This window comes from Ptiloglossa arizonensis, chromosome 12 (genome assembly GCF_051014685.1).
Source record: "Ptiloglossa arizonensis isolate GNS036 chromosome 12, iyPtiAriz1_principal, whole genome shotgun sequence".
NCBI classification, from domain to species: domain Eukaryota; kingdom Metazoa; phylum Arthropoda; class Insecta; order Hymenoptera; family Colletidae; genus Ptiloglossa; species Ptiloglossa arizonensis.
The window spans coordinates 11562986-11583284 of NC_135059.1; the positions used below are offsets into that span (position 1 = coordinate 11562986).

Consider the following 20299-nt stretch of genomic DNA (forward strand, 5'->3'; position numbering starts at 1 on the left):
ATTCGATCGCGCGAAACAATAGCTTTTCGATCCATGGGAATTTTAGTATGAAATCAATCCAAGCGGAGGTGCTTCCCTCAATCGAATCACTAGACGAGCGACTGGCGCTCCTGTTACCACGATTTACGACAATTCTGAACATTGAATGTTTCTATGAAAGCGAGATCATCATTGGTCAAACGAAACAGAGCATCGATCAGACTGCTCGACGAGAAAACTACGATAATGAAAATTCGTACACGCGAGACTAGTCGAATGATTTTTGTCCAATTTCGTTTGGCGAACCAAGTAGTCTTTATAGTATTTATTTGATACTATTTTTATTTGGTCGAGACACGGAGGAGACACTTTTTGGGATTTCGTCTTGTTTATTGAAAGCGTAATCGGTAGAAAATGTTCTAGTTCTAGTTCAATGGCGCCCTCTTCGGTTGAGAAAAATGATCCGCAAGAAACGAAGGAAAACCAATCTGGAAGATAACGTTCGAAGGAAATAAATAAACAGAAATGGAGAGCGAACAAGTGCGATAAGTTCGAGCAATAGAAATGAGGCAATTGTTTCTAAAAAGCATTTGATTCGAGACTTGGTCGGTTATGTTGCATGTGACACTAAAATGGTAAAGAGGGTTCTAGGATCTCAATAAGAACAAAAAGAACAATACATGGGATATTCGGCCTGGATTGTAATAAACTTGTGTATACGGTATAGAATGTGTCTCTGATTTTATATCTCGTTTTTGCAATGAGATCTGAATTACCGGTACTGGTAGAACCACAGCCGGTTAGCGATGGGAGCACTAGATACTTTAAACGAAACAATAATTGGACTTCATTCTTTGGAGCAAATCTAAAATTTTGGACAGGATATAGCTGAACAAAGAGCCAAATGTTCCAGCAAATATTCGATGGCTTATAAAAAAAGAAACCAAAGTACCAAATTTCAACTCTGTATTTCGACTTAGGGCGTATTAAAGGGCAAACATTAAAAATGAAATTTTTGTTCAATTTCTTCTATTTTATTGCATGACAAATTTGGAAAAATCTAAAGCATTTTGTTATGTAATAACGTAAAAAAAAAATTGAAAGAATTTGATTTTCAATGTATGCCCTTTAATATCTCTCAAGTCGAGAAACAGATTTAAAATTTGACACAGACTTGTCTTTTTTTCGAATGATTCTTTACAAGCCGAATTCGGTTCGAGGGCATACATATTTGACCTTTAGTATTTATCAACATAAAATGTATAAACAGTCCTGCATTATATATTGTAAATGAAATAAGTGTTATGTAGTACTTTATCTGAATAGTGTTCTAATTACCAATACGAAGATATTTCAAGGTCTCAAAAATTAGCTACTGCATTCCTACTAAATTGATAAACCGAGTGTGGTTTCGCTTGTTATTTTGCTTATCAATTTGCTTATTAATTTTGTCCTCTCGAAGGTAACGTGAACCTATTTGCAATAAAGTAATTTGCTTATCGTCTTCAAATATTTATCGTTAGCTACTTACCAATTGTCTCAATATTTTACTCGGTAATATTGGGTCCAAGTTGGCATTAAAAGTAAAAGCTTCGATTAAATTAATTACAATTATTATTTCAAATCCTCCGTGATTGGAATTACGTGTAACCAAGCTTATAGAACTAAGGTAAGGTTTCAAATATAAGATAGAAAATTCGATTAGAATTTTTAATTTCGTACATCGTAAATAATTTTTTACAGGGTATCGAATACCTTTGCATAAATCAATGTACATTCGATTTAAAACAAACACAAACTGTAGAATCGAATCGTTCTCGGTAGCTAGTGCCCTCTACGTTCACTCGTCTTATCAATGATTGCTCTCTTATCGAGACTACGTTATCAGCTGTAACTCTGACGTTCGTGTAAAACAATATTACAAAATTACGCATAATAATAACAAGAAATTCTCCACGATGATCGCGACGGTCAAGGTTTCCGATTCCGAAATAATCAATTGTAATACATTGCAATATTAAACGAATTGAGATGACGACATACCGTAGATATCTAGAGTGTACGCTTCGCATCAAAATGTCAAAGGGTACAATTTTGCATAAATTGTTGTTTACGGGATAGCAGTGTGTACGACCGACGAGGTGCGACAACACGACGAGTAACCGTTAAACTTTGAACGTTAATAAATTGGAAAATTGATAACCAGACAGCTGCTCGAAAACGTAAAAATTATCTGAGCTTCGAGTTTCGAGCGTTCGTAGAAACACAAAGTCAGTGATATTTACTTCGTTTACATTCTTAAAATCGTTATTTTCATAGAAACGATCACGTGTCCCCTGCATTCATTGATTATGATAGATCGATTCATTATACAATGTACATTCAGAGTCTGTCGAGAATTTCGTATCATTTTTCATATCTCTTATTGTTTAGTCTCATACTAGGTTCACGTTGCCTTCGAGAGGACAAAATTAAAATTTTTTTGAACAAAATGATAGTTTGCCCCGATGAAGATAAAATAGAAAGATTTTCCACGAAAAAATTATAGTAGTAACGAAAATATGATAGCTGTAGTGACTGTTTATACGGCAAATATTGATGCGCTTGGCTAAATAAAGTTTCTGACATGTGTTCTCAATACGACAATGTTTAAGAAACGAGTTTAACCGAAGGCCAAATGATTTGTTACTTTTAAATTGTTCCTACTGTTACCACAGTAGGAGAAAAAACAGTCGGCCAATCGGTAAGGAATAACAAATGTTTCAAACATACAAACGCATCCGTGAGGAAACTGAAAGGGCACGGTCGTGTAATATTGAATTTTTTAACAGTTTTTAATTTTCTTAAGTACAAAGTTTTGAAATTAACGTAAAAAATTGAACTTTAACCATATTTCTATCGAAATTATGTTTTTAATATTGGCGTTATTGGTAACTCGAGTGCCGTTAAACCGATTTGGTCACAATTAGGCATTAATGTTCATAATTATATCATCGCTTTTTTTCTTCTTCTTCTTTTTAATGCCACGATTACTATAATTTTTCGAATATTAAAAATTCCGTACGTTACGCAACGGAGAATACGATCGAAAATAACGATGTTTGAATTTCGAAAATTCGACGGCATTGTTAAACAACAAAGGTTTTAATACGAGTGGTTGTTCTTTTATTAAAATTCATTTATATTTCGATTTCGTAAGACCTCTTGTTCGAATAAGAATTCGGAACTCGAATAACATTCCTGTACGGTGTTGTTTATCGCAGTCGACGAATACATGACTTCTTGGTTGGTTGTTCGAACGCTGGAGCAACTAAAAATTTAGGCAAAGAATAAATAAGATCGACCACCATACGCATTTCCGTGACGTTCGCATTCAAGTAGACGCTTGACCCTAGCACGGCATTGACCATTTCACAGCAGCCTAATTTCCATTTATTACGCAATTGATGCAATTAGATACGTCAATCAGCGGAATAATGGGGTAGACGAGATAGACACTGCCCGACAATGCGAAGTTAATCCGACTTCAAACGCCGACTCGATGAAAACTTGTTCTTCACTGACGCGCCTGAGCCACCACCATTTCGTTCAATAACCACTTGTGCGTGTATTCAGTAACCATTCGTTTATTCTGCGCTCGTGCGAAATGCATTCCCTTTCTTCATACAGATCCGAAGACTCTCGAAACATCGAAAATCGAAGCGTGTAATCGCATCGAGATAAAGAAGCTGAATTGGATAATTCTTTGTGAAAATTTCTTTGGAATCGAACCAATCGATTCTGAATAAAGGTGTTATAATTGTAGAAATGACTAGTATGTTTCTGAATAAATTTTTTCTCTCGATGCGTCAAATAGATACTGTTCGTCTGCGATTATCCGCGACTCTCTGATGAACAAACGAAATGCGATTCAAACGATGTATTATGGAACCACTTATTCAATAACTATATAGTCCGGTAACTTAAATAGACAGCTTTTCGCGTTACAAGTGTTACATAAATGATCAACAAACAGCAATCAGTTTTGAATGTATTTATTCAATGTTGACTCAGCTCTGTCGTTATTCCACCAGTATGTTTCTTGTAGATACATACATTAGCTTATACTAATATCCACCTATCTGCGAACTTTTCCTACGATGAAATTTATTCGAACAAGCGGTCTTACGAAATCAAAATATAAATGAATTCGAATAAAAGAAAAACCACTTGCATTAAGAGGACCACTTTTAATAATGATGTACCTTTGTTGTTTAACAATGCCGTCGAATTTTCGAAAATATTTACTACCCATTTGCCATCGAGAGACCATGTTTTCTTGGAAAGATCGCTCCAACTTAAATATTGTACGTCAAATAAAAAACCGGTATAGATTGAAAGAGCTGTGACACATAATGCGCAAAAACGTTCTTCGACGCTTGAATTTCGTCTACAAATTATAAATATTCATGACCATTGTTCCATGTATGCACAAAACGGAAGAAAAATTTCTTCCTCGTTACACGGTAAATTAATTTTGTATGAATGATTCAATAAAAGATAGACATCGAGCAAAGTTCCGTTATATCACAGTTTTATATCATACGTTGGAAAAAAAATTCTACAGCAACGATTATAATTATTTATAATATTTTCTCAATTTAATCTTCTTTCTCGCAACAATACAATGAAATACCTACGTGTTTCAAAAACACTTACTCTACTTTTTGAACTAAATGTTTAAAAAACTTTTTGCTTTTAATGTGCACCTATAAACGAGTATTGGTATACACTTTTTTATTGTACCTTTCTTTTCATTATACTTGCCTCTTTCTTTTCTATATACGTACTTTTTTGGTACTTAATTGTGCATAAGAGGATGCACCTCATCGATTTTGATCAAATTTAAATACGTTGTCAGAATTGTTCAAAATTCTTTTTCTATACATTTCAGTTCCCAAAGATTTTTGCGAACAACTCCTGCTACTACTACAATAAATTCTATACATATCTACGCGATTATGGCAGCGTGTAGATACGTAAACGTAGCACCGTCGTTTGTCCAGTGTTTCTATGAACACATAACGATGGTCAACAGTCAAGATGTATTTACAGACATATACACATGTAACTTAAACAATACTCTTTGTTAACAATAACACAAGGCAAATTATGTACGAATTACAAAAAAGCTCTGTTTGATTAAACATAAAAAAATGATAATCTGCATACTGTTGATTGAAAGATCCAATGGTATTTATTACGACACAAAAAATCGATAAATTTTGACAGAAAAAAGAAATATTATATCTTGAAATTATAAGAAATATATATGGAAAACGACGAAAAGTTTCATCGAGGTTTCACGTGACAACAAATTGTCGAAAATCATTTTTATTTTAACATTTCGCTCCGGCCTCACCTTTTCATTTATCCGAGTCTCGACTCGGATCGAATTTCGAGCTATTCGAATATTCCAGTATAGTGGCAATTCTGGTTCTTACATCTACTTGTGCAGGTCATAAATCTATAAGACTACTTTCACGAGAAACGAGCGAACATGCCGCAATTAGCAAACCAAATGACACGGGCTGTAAACAAATTCCCAATTTTTCGAAATCTAAACTTGGCCTTATAAATTGACTGTTGCAACAATCGTGACGCGGACAAGTACTGCTTCGGTAAAAACGAATCGTCGTTACATCGAATAATTTGTTGTATAACGAAAAAGAATCAGACAGGTTCGCATTTACTGTGGTAATTAGGAAAGGCGGAGAGCCAAAAAAGCGAAAAAAGTGCTGATTCACCGAGTCCTTGAAGTTTGTATAATTAATTATATTCAACTGTGCTGTAAATATTCATATTATGGGCGTCGAATCTACGTCAATGTGGTCGAATATGTTTTGTGACATCTGCGATCGAACACGAATGGAAATTAATCGAAGAGATGTAGGTACAATACTGACTTCCGTTTTAATAACAATTCACGACACGTGCGTTATTTAAAGCGTGTAGCTCTTCCCCTGCAATTACAACCATTGGAAGATTTATGGATGCTGTGACTTGGTCGAAAGTGAAACGAATTTTAAATTGCTTTTAAAAGGAGAACATAAGTAAATTTAGTAAATAAGGAATTAGAGAAGGATTCGATTGGAATCGAATCTTTATCTAATCGAAAGTTTATCGATTTTTTGTGTCGTAACAAATACCATTGGAGCTTAATGACAACAGTGCGCAATCAAGCATTTTTGTATGTTTATCTAAAAGAAGAAATCGAACAGAGTTCTTTTGTCCAAGTTTTTAGCAGATAAAAGTTTAGAAGGAGATTCAATTTTCACGGTGAAGAAGAAAAATATTGTAGCCAAAGAATTGTTTGACGGACACGTAAGTAAGAAACGAGAATGTGTTATGATAGAAATCTCGAATGGAACCTGCAAAGTTACAAGTAATGGTATATGCATGAGTACACATTATAGTAAATAGAAAGTAATACGAAATCAAAACTGGAACTCGAGGTCAATGCGATAAACTACTGATTTGAACATACATTACTCTTAACTTCCTGTTTCTTATTAAATGTTTCTTATCGTTTTATTATCTTTATTAATACTCTCTATTTTTCATTTCATTATCAATTTCACTACGGTCAATACAGTTAAATTGTTCCGATGTACATACATTTGTCACAACCGCCTCTATAATGTTATCATTTTATCGCTCGTTAATTAACTATTTATAATTAATAATATTTGATCGATATAGTTTAGTAGCGTATGCTTTCAATTTGTAACTAATTTCGTTAAAGCTAATGCAATTGAATCTTTGACCTATTCGTGAATATTACATCCAGCCTCTTACCGTTTATTTATCGTTCGGTATTCCGTAACACAACGTACGGCATTTGGCTAGACATTTTTCTTCCACAAGAAGTAATTGTTCAATAACACAAGTCTGTGTCCATAGTGTACAAAACATTCGGTCATTCCGGTCATGAAGTATCTGCACGCATGACACACGAAAATCATATCTGACGGTCGCAAGGAGTGGCAGATAACCTTCATACTTGAAAGTTCTTTCGATTACGCATACACCCATGAAATCTCTCGCAATTAGAAATTTTCCACTTCAACAAAGAATGATAATTAATGGGGGGGCATCTTTACAGCCGAATCCACGTGCACCGATCATTCATCTTATCGAAGTCACATTCGTGATACAGTTTCAGATGTCCAAGGTTTACGGGACGCTGGAAATATAGAGAATCTGAGATTTGTTAAGAATAAAAAAGGTCTCTCGAACATTCATCCGGAAATAGTAAAGAATTCGAAAAGCGTGAAAATGAGAAGATCGAAAACGTCTCTCTGGTTTTGTTTGAGAAACTGACGGTACAAATTCTGGGGAATCTACGCGTGAAAAAAAAAGCTGAGACATCTGAGGTTTCTGTCGAGAAACTAGCATAAATTTCTAAAAGATCTAGAGACCAGGAGAACGTTAGAAATCCCTCGTACTTCGATTTGGAGATTCTTGTTAACTCGGAAGAATATAAAAATGAGGGATCGTAAATATTTGAAGCGTTCGTTTCAAAATTCTGGAGAAGTTAAACGCGGTGAAAGGTGACACGATCTAGAAATTGTTATGAACTCTCGAGCGTATAGAAATTAGAGAAGATTAGAAATATTTCGAGCCTCGTTTCGAAGCTCTGCGAAACATGTACGAATGTCTGGGCGAGTATGCTTGTAAAAATAACCGAATGTTCCCGAAGTTAGATCTGGATTACGTGTCTTAGAACCGAAAGGTCGTCCACACGGGCTCGTCCAAGAAGCGTAGTTTTACAGACCTGAATTGTTTGGCTCGGAATCGATTCGACTCGAACACGGTAATTTAACGCAAGGTCACGGTTTCGAGTCAACGATAATACGCATGCAACTGGACAATTTCTAGTAAATGGAAAAACAATGGCACGATTAACTTCTTATCGTTCCGGAACAGACTTAACTACGAACAAGGAAACTCGAGACAGACAAGAAACTGATGTTAAAAAGTATTGTAATTTTTCTTGGAATTTTCTGTTTATCTTGCATATATTGTCAAGATAGTGCAATGTAATAAAACATTACTCTTCGTTCAATCTTCGTTTAATGTTTCGACAAAATCTCGAGACCTAAGACAGAATATTATTTGGGGACTGTATCTTAAAAAAAAATAGAACGTATGAGAAACATTTTTAAACGTTTAACTCATTTTATGGAGAGAATAAAACGAACAAATTGCATACATGTATGTATATATTTTTGTTACTTCGTTTGGACATTTCGTTTTACAATATCATTTTAAATACAAATTGGCAAATTAGTTTTCTGATTCGCAGGACCAAGGAGAAATGTCTTTCTCGTTTATTAAATGAAATGTCACTGCACGCATGAAATTTTTAATTATCTCGACTATTTTGTGAGTTAGTGGAACATTCAAAATTTGTTCACTCGTATAATTTAGTTTAGAGAGGCCAAAGGGCAAGAAAAAGAAAAAAAGAAACTGATTATAGTATGTAGGTTAAAAAAAAAACTGTTTGTAATGCTTACTGAAATCGTCTCTATATCTGGTAAAAGATAAACGAAACAAAGTAATGGGATTTCGTTAAAGCAACTAAAGGTGACCCTGAAAACTTCGAAGAAAGAAATAACAAAAGATATATTATGCTCAGCTTGCAAGAGCCTCTGAACCAAATTATCCAGGACAAAAGAAAATTTGAATGGTTCACTAACACCGGAAGTAATCAAACCGATATTATATAATTCACTTTGTTTATATAACACAACGAACGCGGATCGTTATTTAATATCGAAAATTATTTAAAAATATCTATTACTACGCTAGTCGAACAACGTTATCGCAAGTGACTGGATTTACATTGTTTTACGAATAAACAATTTAAATGACACGTGTGTCTAATTCCACAAAAGAGGAATTTGTACACGGTTCTTAACACTTGCAAAGTGTTTTCTACTTGTGCAAAGTGTTAGTGTACAAATTAAATTTGTCATCTAAAACTACACGTACTTTATCCTATTAAAACTATGTGATACCTGAGATATTTACTTACAATGTTGTATGAATCAGCCATTCTACATATGTCACAGTACATACCTACGACAATGACGTTTCCCGCGTTAATTAATAATAACTAGTTTATTCCGCTATATTTTTTTGTCTCTTTTCACATTGATTCCATTTACCATTACTAACGTTAAATCGTCTGAAAGATCATATTGAATCATGGAATGTAACAGTCGTTTTGAAATTAATAAAAATAATTAAAATGTATTGTAAATATAAAATATTGTATACGGTAAAGTTCGATTTTTTCAAAAAAAAGTCGTCCACAGTTAATGCTTTTATAATAATTTGGGAAATAAAAGAATCAATCGTTATATATACTATTTTCTTACACTTATAATTTATTGTATAATTATTTTATCATTAATGTACATTTTTATTTCCTTTCAACTAGTGGCAAATGTATCGAATATTGGCATCTGCAAGGTTTAGAACAAGAAAATGAAATGTAAATTATCTCCCATAGTGTATAATCAAATTATAGAGACCAAAAAAGAAAAATGAGTGTGCTTTTTCTAGCTTTTGAGGTATACTATTCGACGTTCAGACCTTTAAAGATCGGACAAAAACGTGATTGCTACAATTTTTAATCCTATCGTGGTTAAAAAAAACACTTATTTGTACACTGTTTGTTAATAAACAAACAGTTGATTTATAACATTGAGAGAACGATAATTTAAACGGACAAATTGTAAAACATTGTCAGACACGTAACATTTTGTAACATTGCAAAATTCGAATTATCGCAATTATAGTTATGTGCATACTAAACCGCTCACCGCATTAATTTTCATTCATACTTACTACTTGAAAAAAGAAGTAAAAACGACAAAATCAAAATTATATTAATCAATAAATTACTAAAATCTTTTCTCTTAAAATTCATAAAATTATTAAAACCTCGATTACTGTACGACTTATACACATTTCGAGGCACATTTACATTTCGCGAACCTGGGGCTTTCGACAGACTTTTCTACAAAAAGCAAAGTACAAATTGTTACGTTCATTCGAATGTGTTTAGCGACTCAGGAATAAATTAATACCACGCCTTAACTGTTAGTACTTCGGTTACAATAACAGATAACAAACGGGTGAATGCAGTAAGAAACCGGAAATTCTATGGACTCCAAGAGCAAAGGCTCTAGTTTCATCGAGATGTGTTCATTTATAACCGAACGATCGTCGGCGACGAGCGAGATTCTCGTTCGATCATTTGTACGAAAGTGAATAGCGCTCAACATTCGACTGTGAATTTTAATCTGATTCTATAAAAATTAGATTCAAAAAAATATTTCAGCACGTGCGTGGGAAACGCCGGAGGGAGGGGTCCGAGCTGCACACATTAATGCACCTGACGATTGGTCGCGAGTCGGAGGCTCGGCCAGACCGTTTAAAAATAAATTACCACCACGCGTAGTGTCGTACAAGTTAAATTGAAACCGGCCAGTGCACTCGGAAAATTTACGTCGGACGTTCAATTGCTCGCGCGCGTTGGAAGTCGTTTCTTGACCGTCGTTTTCGTCGTCCTTGTCGACGTCGTCTCATCGTCGCTTCGTCTTCAAATTTGCCTGTGTGGTGGTCGTTTGTTCGCGGAATGACGCGCGCCCGGGAACACGTGTGAGTGATCTGTGTATTCACGCCTGTGTCAGCCTCAGATCAATTCAGTGTGTTATCTACGCTTAAATGTGCGTGGCGGAAGGTCGGACCTAACCTCGAAATTCCCTGAACTAATCTCTAGTTCACAACCACGTTTCTTAGTGTACCGCGTTTCTGATATCGTATAAAACATCGCGGTTGCTATAGAGAATATTCTGGATCGAATAAATTTCTCGTACTTTGAAGTCCTCGCAAAATTTCTCGTGTCACGGTGCTACAAGAATCATCACAATGTCCATTTAACAGTAGTTGTGTCAACCTGAAAGGGATCAAGTCAATTGTTACTGTGCTTTGTGGTCCATGATGTAAAGTGAGAACAAGACTAGCCGAAGAATGATATGAATTAATAGTGCGCGTATATGTAAGTTGCTATGAAATATCTATCTTCTAGATATTGCGACGGTCGACGTAGATCTTAATTGTTGAATTCGATTGTATTATTATCATTCTTTTTATTATCGTTATTGCGTCATTAATTTACGCGAAAGAAACGCAATTACTACGTTGCAGCGTTGTGAGCTGCGCATCGTTGACCGTTTCAGGTTCTAGTGAAAATAAGAACTGAATGATGTGTCAGTTGCGTAACGTCACTTATAACTCGGGAAAAACACGTGGATGTTTTTCTTCTATTTTTTATAATCTCTCTTGTTCTTTCTCTATTTAAATATTCTCACGTGCAACGGATGTTTCAAATATGTTTGAAAAATATTGCCCTTTTTGTTTTATTGAACGCAATTTGAGACATCTTTAATGGCTAAGCTGTTCCTATAATATACTATAATATATTCGTTTGTACTGTATTATTCTTGAACCAGCATACAGTGCTATTTCATGATATTTTGATAAATATTTACAGGTCAATTACAAGCAATATGTATACTACATGCTATAAAACATGTTGGTGAGGCAGCCTTAAGGTGAAATGTTCCGTAGTTTACCAGACAGGGTGGCTGGGCTGTATTATGCCCATGGCCTGTTTTGCTCCTCTCATCCCATTGCTGTTATTTCATTGGCAATCTCAATTATATTACTATGTTGGTTAGTAGTATTTTACTTTGATTACGTACAAATAATACGATTCAATTAATATAGAGCAAACAGTAACCAACAATTATTTCTTCTTTAGCTATCCTTTGGTCAATTTGCCCATGCCTGGTAATGCACCACAGACTATAATCAATCATACTGTTGTACCTGAAAACAATACAGAAAACTCTGTGTTTTATGTGCAACAAGTGGTATTAAGAGCTGGAGTTATTCCATGGGCAGAAGAGTTAACATTAATGGATGCCTTTCGAGGTCCACTTTATGAAGTTTTTAATCTTTTAGAGATTATACAAAATTATCAGCACCTGGAAACGTAAGAATCATGTATATAATCAGAACTGAGTTTAAGTCATTTTTTATTATTGCTTTACTTTGTAGGTTAAAAACACTTGATCAAGTATGTTTACATATTGAAGCTGTTAAAAAAAGAAATGGTAAAAAACCCGAGGTTTTACCAGAATATAATTGTCTTGTTCTTTCACCTGCAAACTTATGGCAGCGAAGCATTGAATTGTACGCACAAGATACAAATCTTATAAATACAATATATTCGTATCAGGTAAGAACATTAAGAGTATAGTAGTGTTTTGAAAGTAATCTAAAAATAATAAATTATTTACAATATTATTTTGAGTATAATAAATTGTTATAGTTATATAATTATGTGTTATAGAATTTGCAAAAAGGTAAAATTAGTTTAGCTGAAATAATGTTTGGGATGAATCTTAAAGAAACTGGAATAAAACGGTACCCAATTCGTCTTCGACAAAGAATTTTACAATATGCGGTAACTATTTATTTAAAGGACTATGATCCTGAGTGAGTAACTAATTACAACATATCTGAATGATCATTTATGGTTTTCATTATTTTAATCGTATAAAATTATGTTTATTAATTTCAGATTTATAAAAGGGTTACAACATAGGTTAAAAAGTTATTATCACCTTCATCAAACAGACGGTGATAATGCTACATATGTACCCATGGATGAAACATTACATATCTTTTATCCTGGTGAATTTAACTATAGTGACTTTTTCCCATTAATGATGACATTTAATGCTCTGTTTTTCTATGTTTATTTCTCTGTACGAAAGATAGAGTTAATGAAATCAAAGATTGGTATAGCATTTAGTGCAACCGTTACAGTAATAGGTTCGTTATCTATGACAGTGGGTGTATGCTTTTTTTTTGGTTTGACATTAAGCTTAAGTGGAAAAGAAGTGTTCCCATATTTGGTGGTTATCGTAGGTTTAGAAAATGTTTTGGTATTAACTAAAAGCGTAGTGAGTACCCCGGCACATTTGGATGTGAAAATACGTGTTGCTAAAGCTTTAGCCAAAGAAGGTTGGTCTATTACCAAAAACCTACTTACAGAAGTGACAATTTTGACAATTGGATTATTCACCTTTGTACCAGCTATCCAAGAATTTTGTATTTTTGCCATTGTTGGATTAGTTAATGACTTCTTTCTCCAAATGGTGTTCTTTTCAACGATTCTTGCTATTGATATTAAACGCACAGAGCTATCCAGTGAAACATCTAAATTCCACTTTCCAAATGTTCCAACTACACGAAAACAGCAATTTACAACAACAATAACAAATAGGAAGCCAAACATTTTCCGATCAAAATCTCATCCAAGATTAAATGGCCTATCTAATGGTCCAACGACTGTGATAGCCCCAAATACACAAAACACTCATACATTGGAGAAAATTCCAAAACGTTTACGTCTAGTTCATTTTTGGGCACGGACACGAATATTTCAACGTGCGTTTATGGTATGGATGGTTGTTTGGATTAGTATGATTATTTACAATTCTGGCATTGTTGAACACGTTATACGTTTAAGCGAAACATTAAAGCCAGAATCTGATATCGATGGATATACTTTAGATAGACCTCAGTCCAACAATTATGTTGAATTAAATGCAATGAAACCACTGTCAGTGTCATCTGCTACCATTGTTCCTGAACATTTAAATAGACAGGTGACTTAATAAAAATATATTTTGTTATTTCACTCGAACATTATGTTTATACAACTTTAGAATATTAATATTAATCTACTAAATTTCCTTATACATTAGGATAATTTAACCAATAATGTTACCGAAGAATTACATAAATTAAAACCAGTAGATTTTCCACCTTGGAATCGGTTATCACTTTATCATTGGTCTTCGATCCTTTCTATGTACAATATTTCTGCTGCTGGTGGACGTATAACTATATTGCCGACAATGAAACTATCTCACGCTGTAAGTCCACAACTGGTTAAACAAATTAGCAATCCTAATGATGTGGAACATTTTCAATGGCAGAGTCTTGCTACTGCAGCTCTTGATCCTTTAGACTTTTTAGGTTTGTAAAATTTATAAAAACTAGGAAATTTTCACATTTGAATTCATAAATTACGTAATTATTTTAATTATCACAGACATGGAGCTACCAACTAGATCCGAAGGTCGTGGTTTTAACGCGGATGCTCCTTTCATTCCATCAAGTCCAATGGAAATATTCCTGGCAGCAGTACTTTGTCTCATTAGCGTCATTGTTGTGGCTTATACAATGGTTGTTCTTTATCGATGTATTTGTTCGAGAAATTATGCTGAATGGCGAGCTAGCTGGTACCAACCGGAAAAAACTCACGATTCCGCAACACAATTAGTTCTGGAGGCATTGCCACTAGTCCTTGAAGGACACACTCAAGAAGTAGAGTGCATTGCTACAGATAGCAATACTATTGCTAGCACATGTTTGGCTGGACACATTAGGATATGGGATGCAACATCTGGTGAACAATTAGCTCATATAGATAGAAAACAGTATTTTAGCAGTCCCCAGAAAAACTTGAGTCAAGTGACACCGGATATGGATGAGTTGATGTCAGATTATGAAAGTGGTTCACCACCTTCAAGAGGAGAAATGGAAAACACTAATTCATTTAGTTTATATTCAGCTATTCACTACAAAAAGTCATCTCCTGGATTATGTAATATGCAAAGAGGACAAAATAATAATAGTACTAAGAGACACTCAATGGGAAATACGTTAGATTACGACTATCAGATGAACGATTTTAGTATGGAAAGGCGAAAACATTTGCGTCGAAGTTTAGACAATGCTTATGATATTCCTGACCTAAAATCAGCAATTAATATCAAATTTTCGTCCATGAAACATTCTCAGATGCAACAAAATTATGAACCAGGATTTAATTTTGGTGAACAGTACAAACACCTTGTTGAAGAACACAACAAATCTATAGACAAATTACAGAAATCTGACAGTGCAGAGCAGTTATGCATACCTAGTGGAAGATTAAATTCAGTTGGTTTCCTAGACAGCGTGTCTTTACTAAATACAGACAAAACCATGCAATTTTCACAAATGATATCTCCCATCTGGTGCATGGATTATCAAGAAAATCTTATAGTAGTAGGGTGTGCTAATGGAAGTTTAGAATTTTGGGAAGGTACTACCGGCAAATTTAAGGTAAGAACACGAACGAATATTAATTTCAGTGTTACTACTAGTTCATAAAATTTGAAAATAACAAATTATACATTTCAGTGCTTATTTGATGATGGATCAGGGATTGGGATATCCGCCGTTAAATTCGTCGGTAGTAGGGTAGTAGCAGCTAAGTTAAGTGGTTCTGTTGATTTTCTGCAGCTAGAGAGTTACAGCGAAGGTCAACAAATTGATTGGGGTTTCACTTCATATAGGAGAAGTAGGTTTGTTTATAAATGTCTTAGATTGCTGTTCCAATCTATTCTTCATTACATTATCTTCTTTCTTTTAGCTCATGTTAGAACAGGAAGTGCTGGCTCACCTATGGATATAAATAACATTATGCAATCTGAAGAAGATCTTCGTTGCATGAAAATTAGTTCTTATAAAGCACATCAACAAGCAATAACTGTGCTTGACAGTGAGGGTGGTCGTGTTTTAACTGGTAGTCAGGACCATACTCTTAAAGTATATAGGTACATATTTTTACCTTACTCTTTATTTTAAGCATCTATTAGTTATCACAGCTTCACTTCATTTTATGTTTCAGACTAGAAGATCAGTTGCCATTATATACCCTTCATGGACATTGTGGGCCCATATCTTGTCTGTTTATTGACAGGATGAGTCCCATGACATCCGGTAGTGGATCTCAAGATGGATTGTTATGTGTTTGGGATCTTCTAACCGGTATGTATTTTTTTACGAATAAAAGGTTTAGTTATATTATAGACCAACTTATCTTTTCGTTTTTTTCAATTCATGTAGGAACATGTATGTACAGTATACAGGCTCACGATGGTGCAGTGGCAGCTATTACATGTTCTGTGTCATATGTGATAAGTATTGGAACTGACGAAAAATTATGTGTGTGGGAACGGTTTCAGGGACATTTACTACATGCTCTTCCAGCACACAGATCAGCGTACAGTTTACAATTAGTTATGTTAACGCATCATTTACTCATCACTAGTAATCAGGTATGTCAATATTTTTCTTCTTGAATTTTCTTGTTATTATTACTTGAGTTTCATAAATAAGCGTAACTTCAACTAAAAGTATATATTTGATTTTTTAACTAAATTACATTTAGACTTTCGAGAATAGAGAAAAATGACTAGATTTCTAAATGATATCGCGTTGTTAAATGAATGTTTGTAAATTGTGAAATTTTAGGGGTCACTAGTAGTTTGGGACGTAAGGACGGGAGAGCCTGTACGTGAAGTGAGATTGGGTCACAAGGATAGCTGTATTTTCGTAAAACAAATGTTAGCGTTAAGGGATAGCGTAGTTTGCGATTTCGGACGACAATTACGAATAATTAGGTTCCCTTTAGTCTCTGACAAGTTAGACTAAGATCTGTATATGCACGTTGTACATAGCTATTTCGGTTTCCTTTTTTCTTATTTAATTTTAATACTTGTGCAAAGTCTTACACTTTGCACGGGAATATAGATTTTTACACGACGTACATTTTATATTTTAAATCGTTGTACACAGTTTTAATATGAATGTTTTACATTACCGACTATGTCATAGTCGCGCCTTAATGTTTATACTGCATTCAGGCAGTAAGTAAAATACGCTTGTCCTTTTCAATGAGAAATATACATATACAGATCTTTAATCGATTCCCGGGAAAGATAGATTGTTCGTGTAAATTTTAATCGATATGGTGGCACGAGTGCACTATAGGGGTGCGGAATACAAAGCTGAAGACAATGACTTGCGATATGGAAAATCCATATTTTTAGATAATTAAACTGGAGAATGAAGTAACTCTGGTATCTCTGTTCATTGTCTTAGAAGAATGGCTGTGTAACATTTTGAATTATGTGTTTTGTTTTGCGACGTAATTTAGCAACATTTCCGCAGCGTCATTCATTTTGTATGTAAAGGTTTCAGATCAAATTGATAAAGTTTTAATCAATATTATGATAAGTAGAAACTGCATTTGTTAAATCGAGGTGCTGTCTTATAACACGGAGGTGCTCGGTCTTCACTTCTGTGTTGGATCATGAAATGTAAACGACGAGGATGGTTAAAATGTTATTGGATAAAGAATGAATGCACCTGATGAATCAGTCTATTAAAGTTAGGAGTTAATCCAGCGCACCAAGTATTTAAACTTGAAAAGTTTTAAAATCGATGTTGCGAACTTTTATGTTAATTGTATAATAAAAATTCATTTTTTCTATATATGTAACATCTCGTTACACGTATCACGGTCTAAGAGTGCCTTTATTCGGTCTTTATGTAGTCCGACTAAGTAATGAAGTTTTGCAGTAAAGTACTATGAAAATTGAACAAATAGATCTCAGTCTTCTGGTTTGTAGAATATTCTACGTAATTTTGAAGAAGACTTAAACTAACTATATGCTAAATGTTGACACATTTAGAATATTGTTCTTCAGCTGTTGATTGAAGAGTAATTTAAGCTCGCCAACAAGAGTTCTGTTCACATTGTTAGGCTTAATATTTGGAATGGAACTCCTGGATTCAAAGATTTAACATTTAACATCTTCTTTACTAAACGTTTAGTCTTGTTTAGCTTTAGCAATCTATTTTTGTAAGAAGAATCATTGCTCTCACGTGAGCTAACATGGGTCCTATTTTATATATATACCATTATAGAAGACTTACGAGTGTGTATTGATAAAATATGTTTTCGCTTCATAACGCATGATAGATCAAAGAGGAATATATGTACATTTTACGACACATTTAAAGGAAAGTAAAGCAAAGTGTACAAAGAAAGTTTTGACCAAGTCCATGTGAAAAGCTTTATAGAATCATTGTTCGAGAGTGTTTTATATTTCACAAAGGGTTCCTAACAACTAACTGGATATGTATTTGAATGAAAATGTCAAAATATCGTTTTTATTTTAATGGAATGTAAAGGTTTTTTAATTTTTAGAAGAACTCAGTGTACTATTTAACTGAACGTAAACTACTATGCTTCCAGTGATGTGATATGTGATAGTATATAAATAACTTCCAATGAAATACTAAAATTTCAGACGATTCGTAAAAGACGAGGATATTAAATTCTTAATTTTTCAATTTCTTGAAAGGGTCCAAAGAATTAACAAATTTTCATACAAATATATTCAGTTAATTTCAGGGTATACTTTTTGTGATTAAAGTTTGATATGTGTGTTGCAAAATGAATGTTATAGTATAATAACTTATACGCCTTTAGACTGAATTGTAAAACGATTTACATTGATGAGTCACTTTTATTTTCTGATACCCTGTTCGAGCAACTTTATATGTGTGTATATATATATATATATTCGTGTATGTGTATTATATATATATATATATATATATATATATATATATATATATATATATAAAATATATAAAATATGTATTATATATATATATATATACACACACATATTGTTAACCAAAGTTGTAAATCATATCAGGTCATGGCACGCTCGTACACGTAGGAATTAGTTGACAAAAACAACGTAAAAAGGGGGAAAAAAAAATTTCTAAAGTGCTTCTAACAGCGCAGCTGGTTGTCTAACAATCATTTAGGAGTCCGCGTGATTTTTATATTTATTTAATTAATTTAACATGTGTAAATGTGTCGTACACCAGATATATTGTTCTTAATAAATTCTCACATTTACTAGATCTTGACTTCCTTCTGTCCTCATGATTTCATTGATATTCTAATACCTTGTTTTTTTATTTATCATGTTGCATTGCTTCACAATTATTGACAAATATCTATACAAGTCTTTTTCGTCTGTCCTTATAAAGTAACGGAACAATGGCAAAAAAACAAAAAATAAAGTGGCTGGAAACTGAACAAGTTGTCACTTAATAGAAATTGGTAGAAATCATGTTATTGCTAAAATACAGTAAGTATATTTCTTAAGTAATTCTTCAGTAAATGTAACATATTGCTAAAAACAATTGGGTGACCACGGGATAGTTTATGAGATTCGGTAAAGTATCAGAAAGGAAAGGTATGACGTTTAATAGAAAGCAGAGAATGTCCAAAAATATTTATTAACTAAGGGGGTTGATATTCAAGGAGAGGAAACAAACTAAAAATAAAATCAAGTGTCCTAGTTGAAATTACACTAAAAGATATTCAGTGTTATGAAAGTAATAAGAAAAAAAAAGGAAAAAGGAGCTCTTAAAACTAAAATTAACTACTACCAATCTGAGACTTAGGTGAACATTTCTCATTTTTTGTTGCTGTTATACGGATAATTCTTGTTTTCATCTATACATTGAAGCTTAACATTTTTTATGGGGCAACAATTGATTTTTCCACTCTTTAATTGTTAGATTGGACCCCTACAATTCATTTATCAGATATCGAACATTGTAGATATTGTACAGAAAGGTGTGATCGATTAAAAAGAAGATACTCTATTTGTTTTGCATAAAAAAAGCTAAATTGTTTATTCATGTAAAGGATGTTCGTGATAAAATGATAAAAGAATGGTGGAGATATTTGAATGGTGATTTTAATAAATGCAGATATGTAACTCCTTGTTTCTTATTTATTTTTCAGAATAATTTTAATCCATTTCTTGATACAAAAATAGCATAAAATTATTGAAGATTATAGTAGAATCTTTTGTGCAGAAAAATTACTACAATAATAATTTGGCTCGTGTTTAGTGGAATTTTCCATTTTATCGGCGAGGATTATATTATTGTCCTGGTAAAAAAAGCAACGATAAGAATCGTTTTAATAGTAATGAGTTAGGAGATCAAGGGACGATGTAAAATTCAAAGTACAATTCCACGATTAGACTGTGTGCGTAATGTTGAATGCAAATTTTAATCTGTTATAAGATAGCAAGAAAGCGGTATTTAATCTGCCGAAGATCATGTAAATTATACACGACTGGACATTTTGTAATTAATATTTTTAATGCTAGGACACTTAACTGTAAGACTAACATAAGTTAAAGTTAAGCAGTATTATAAAGAGATAATGATACAAGTTTCGTTAAACATACAA

At 33.5% G+C, this 20299-nt stretch overlaps 1 protein-coding gene across 1 annotated transcript; it reads left to right on the forward strand.

Annotated features, from left to right (window-relative positions):
* Positions 1 to 10311: 10311 nt before the first annotated feature.
* On the forward strand, positions 10312 to 18572 carry Scap (SREBP cleavage activating protein). The gene is made up of 13 exons (XM_076324213.1): positions 10312 to 11092; positions 11588 to 11769; positions 11858 to 12091; positions 12157 to 12337; positions 12452 to 12597; positions 12683 to 13775; positions 13875 to 14148; positions 14225 to 15282; positions 15361 to 15520; positions 15593 to 15776; positions 15851 to 15990; positions 16069 to 16280; positions 16477 to 18572. The coding sequence occupies exons 2-13, from the start codon at positions 11654 to 11656 to the stop codon at positions 16654 to 16656; spliced, it is 3978 nt and encodes a 1325-aa protein (XP_076180328.1). The 5' UTR covers positions 10312 to 11092; positions 11588 to 11653; the 3' UTR covers positions 16657 to 18572.
* The last annotated feature ends 1727 nt before the right edge of the window (positions 18573 to 20299 follow it).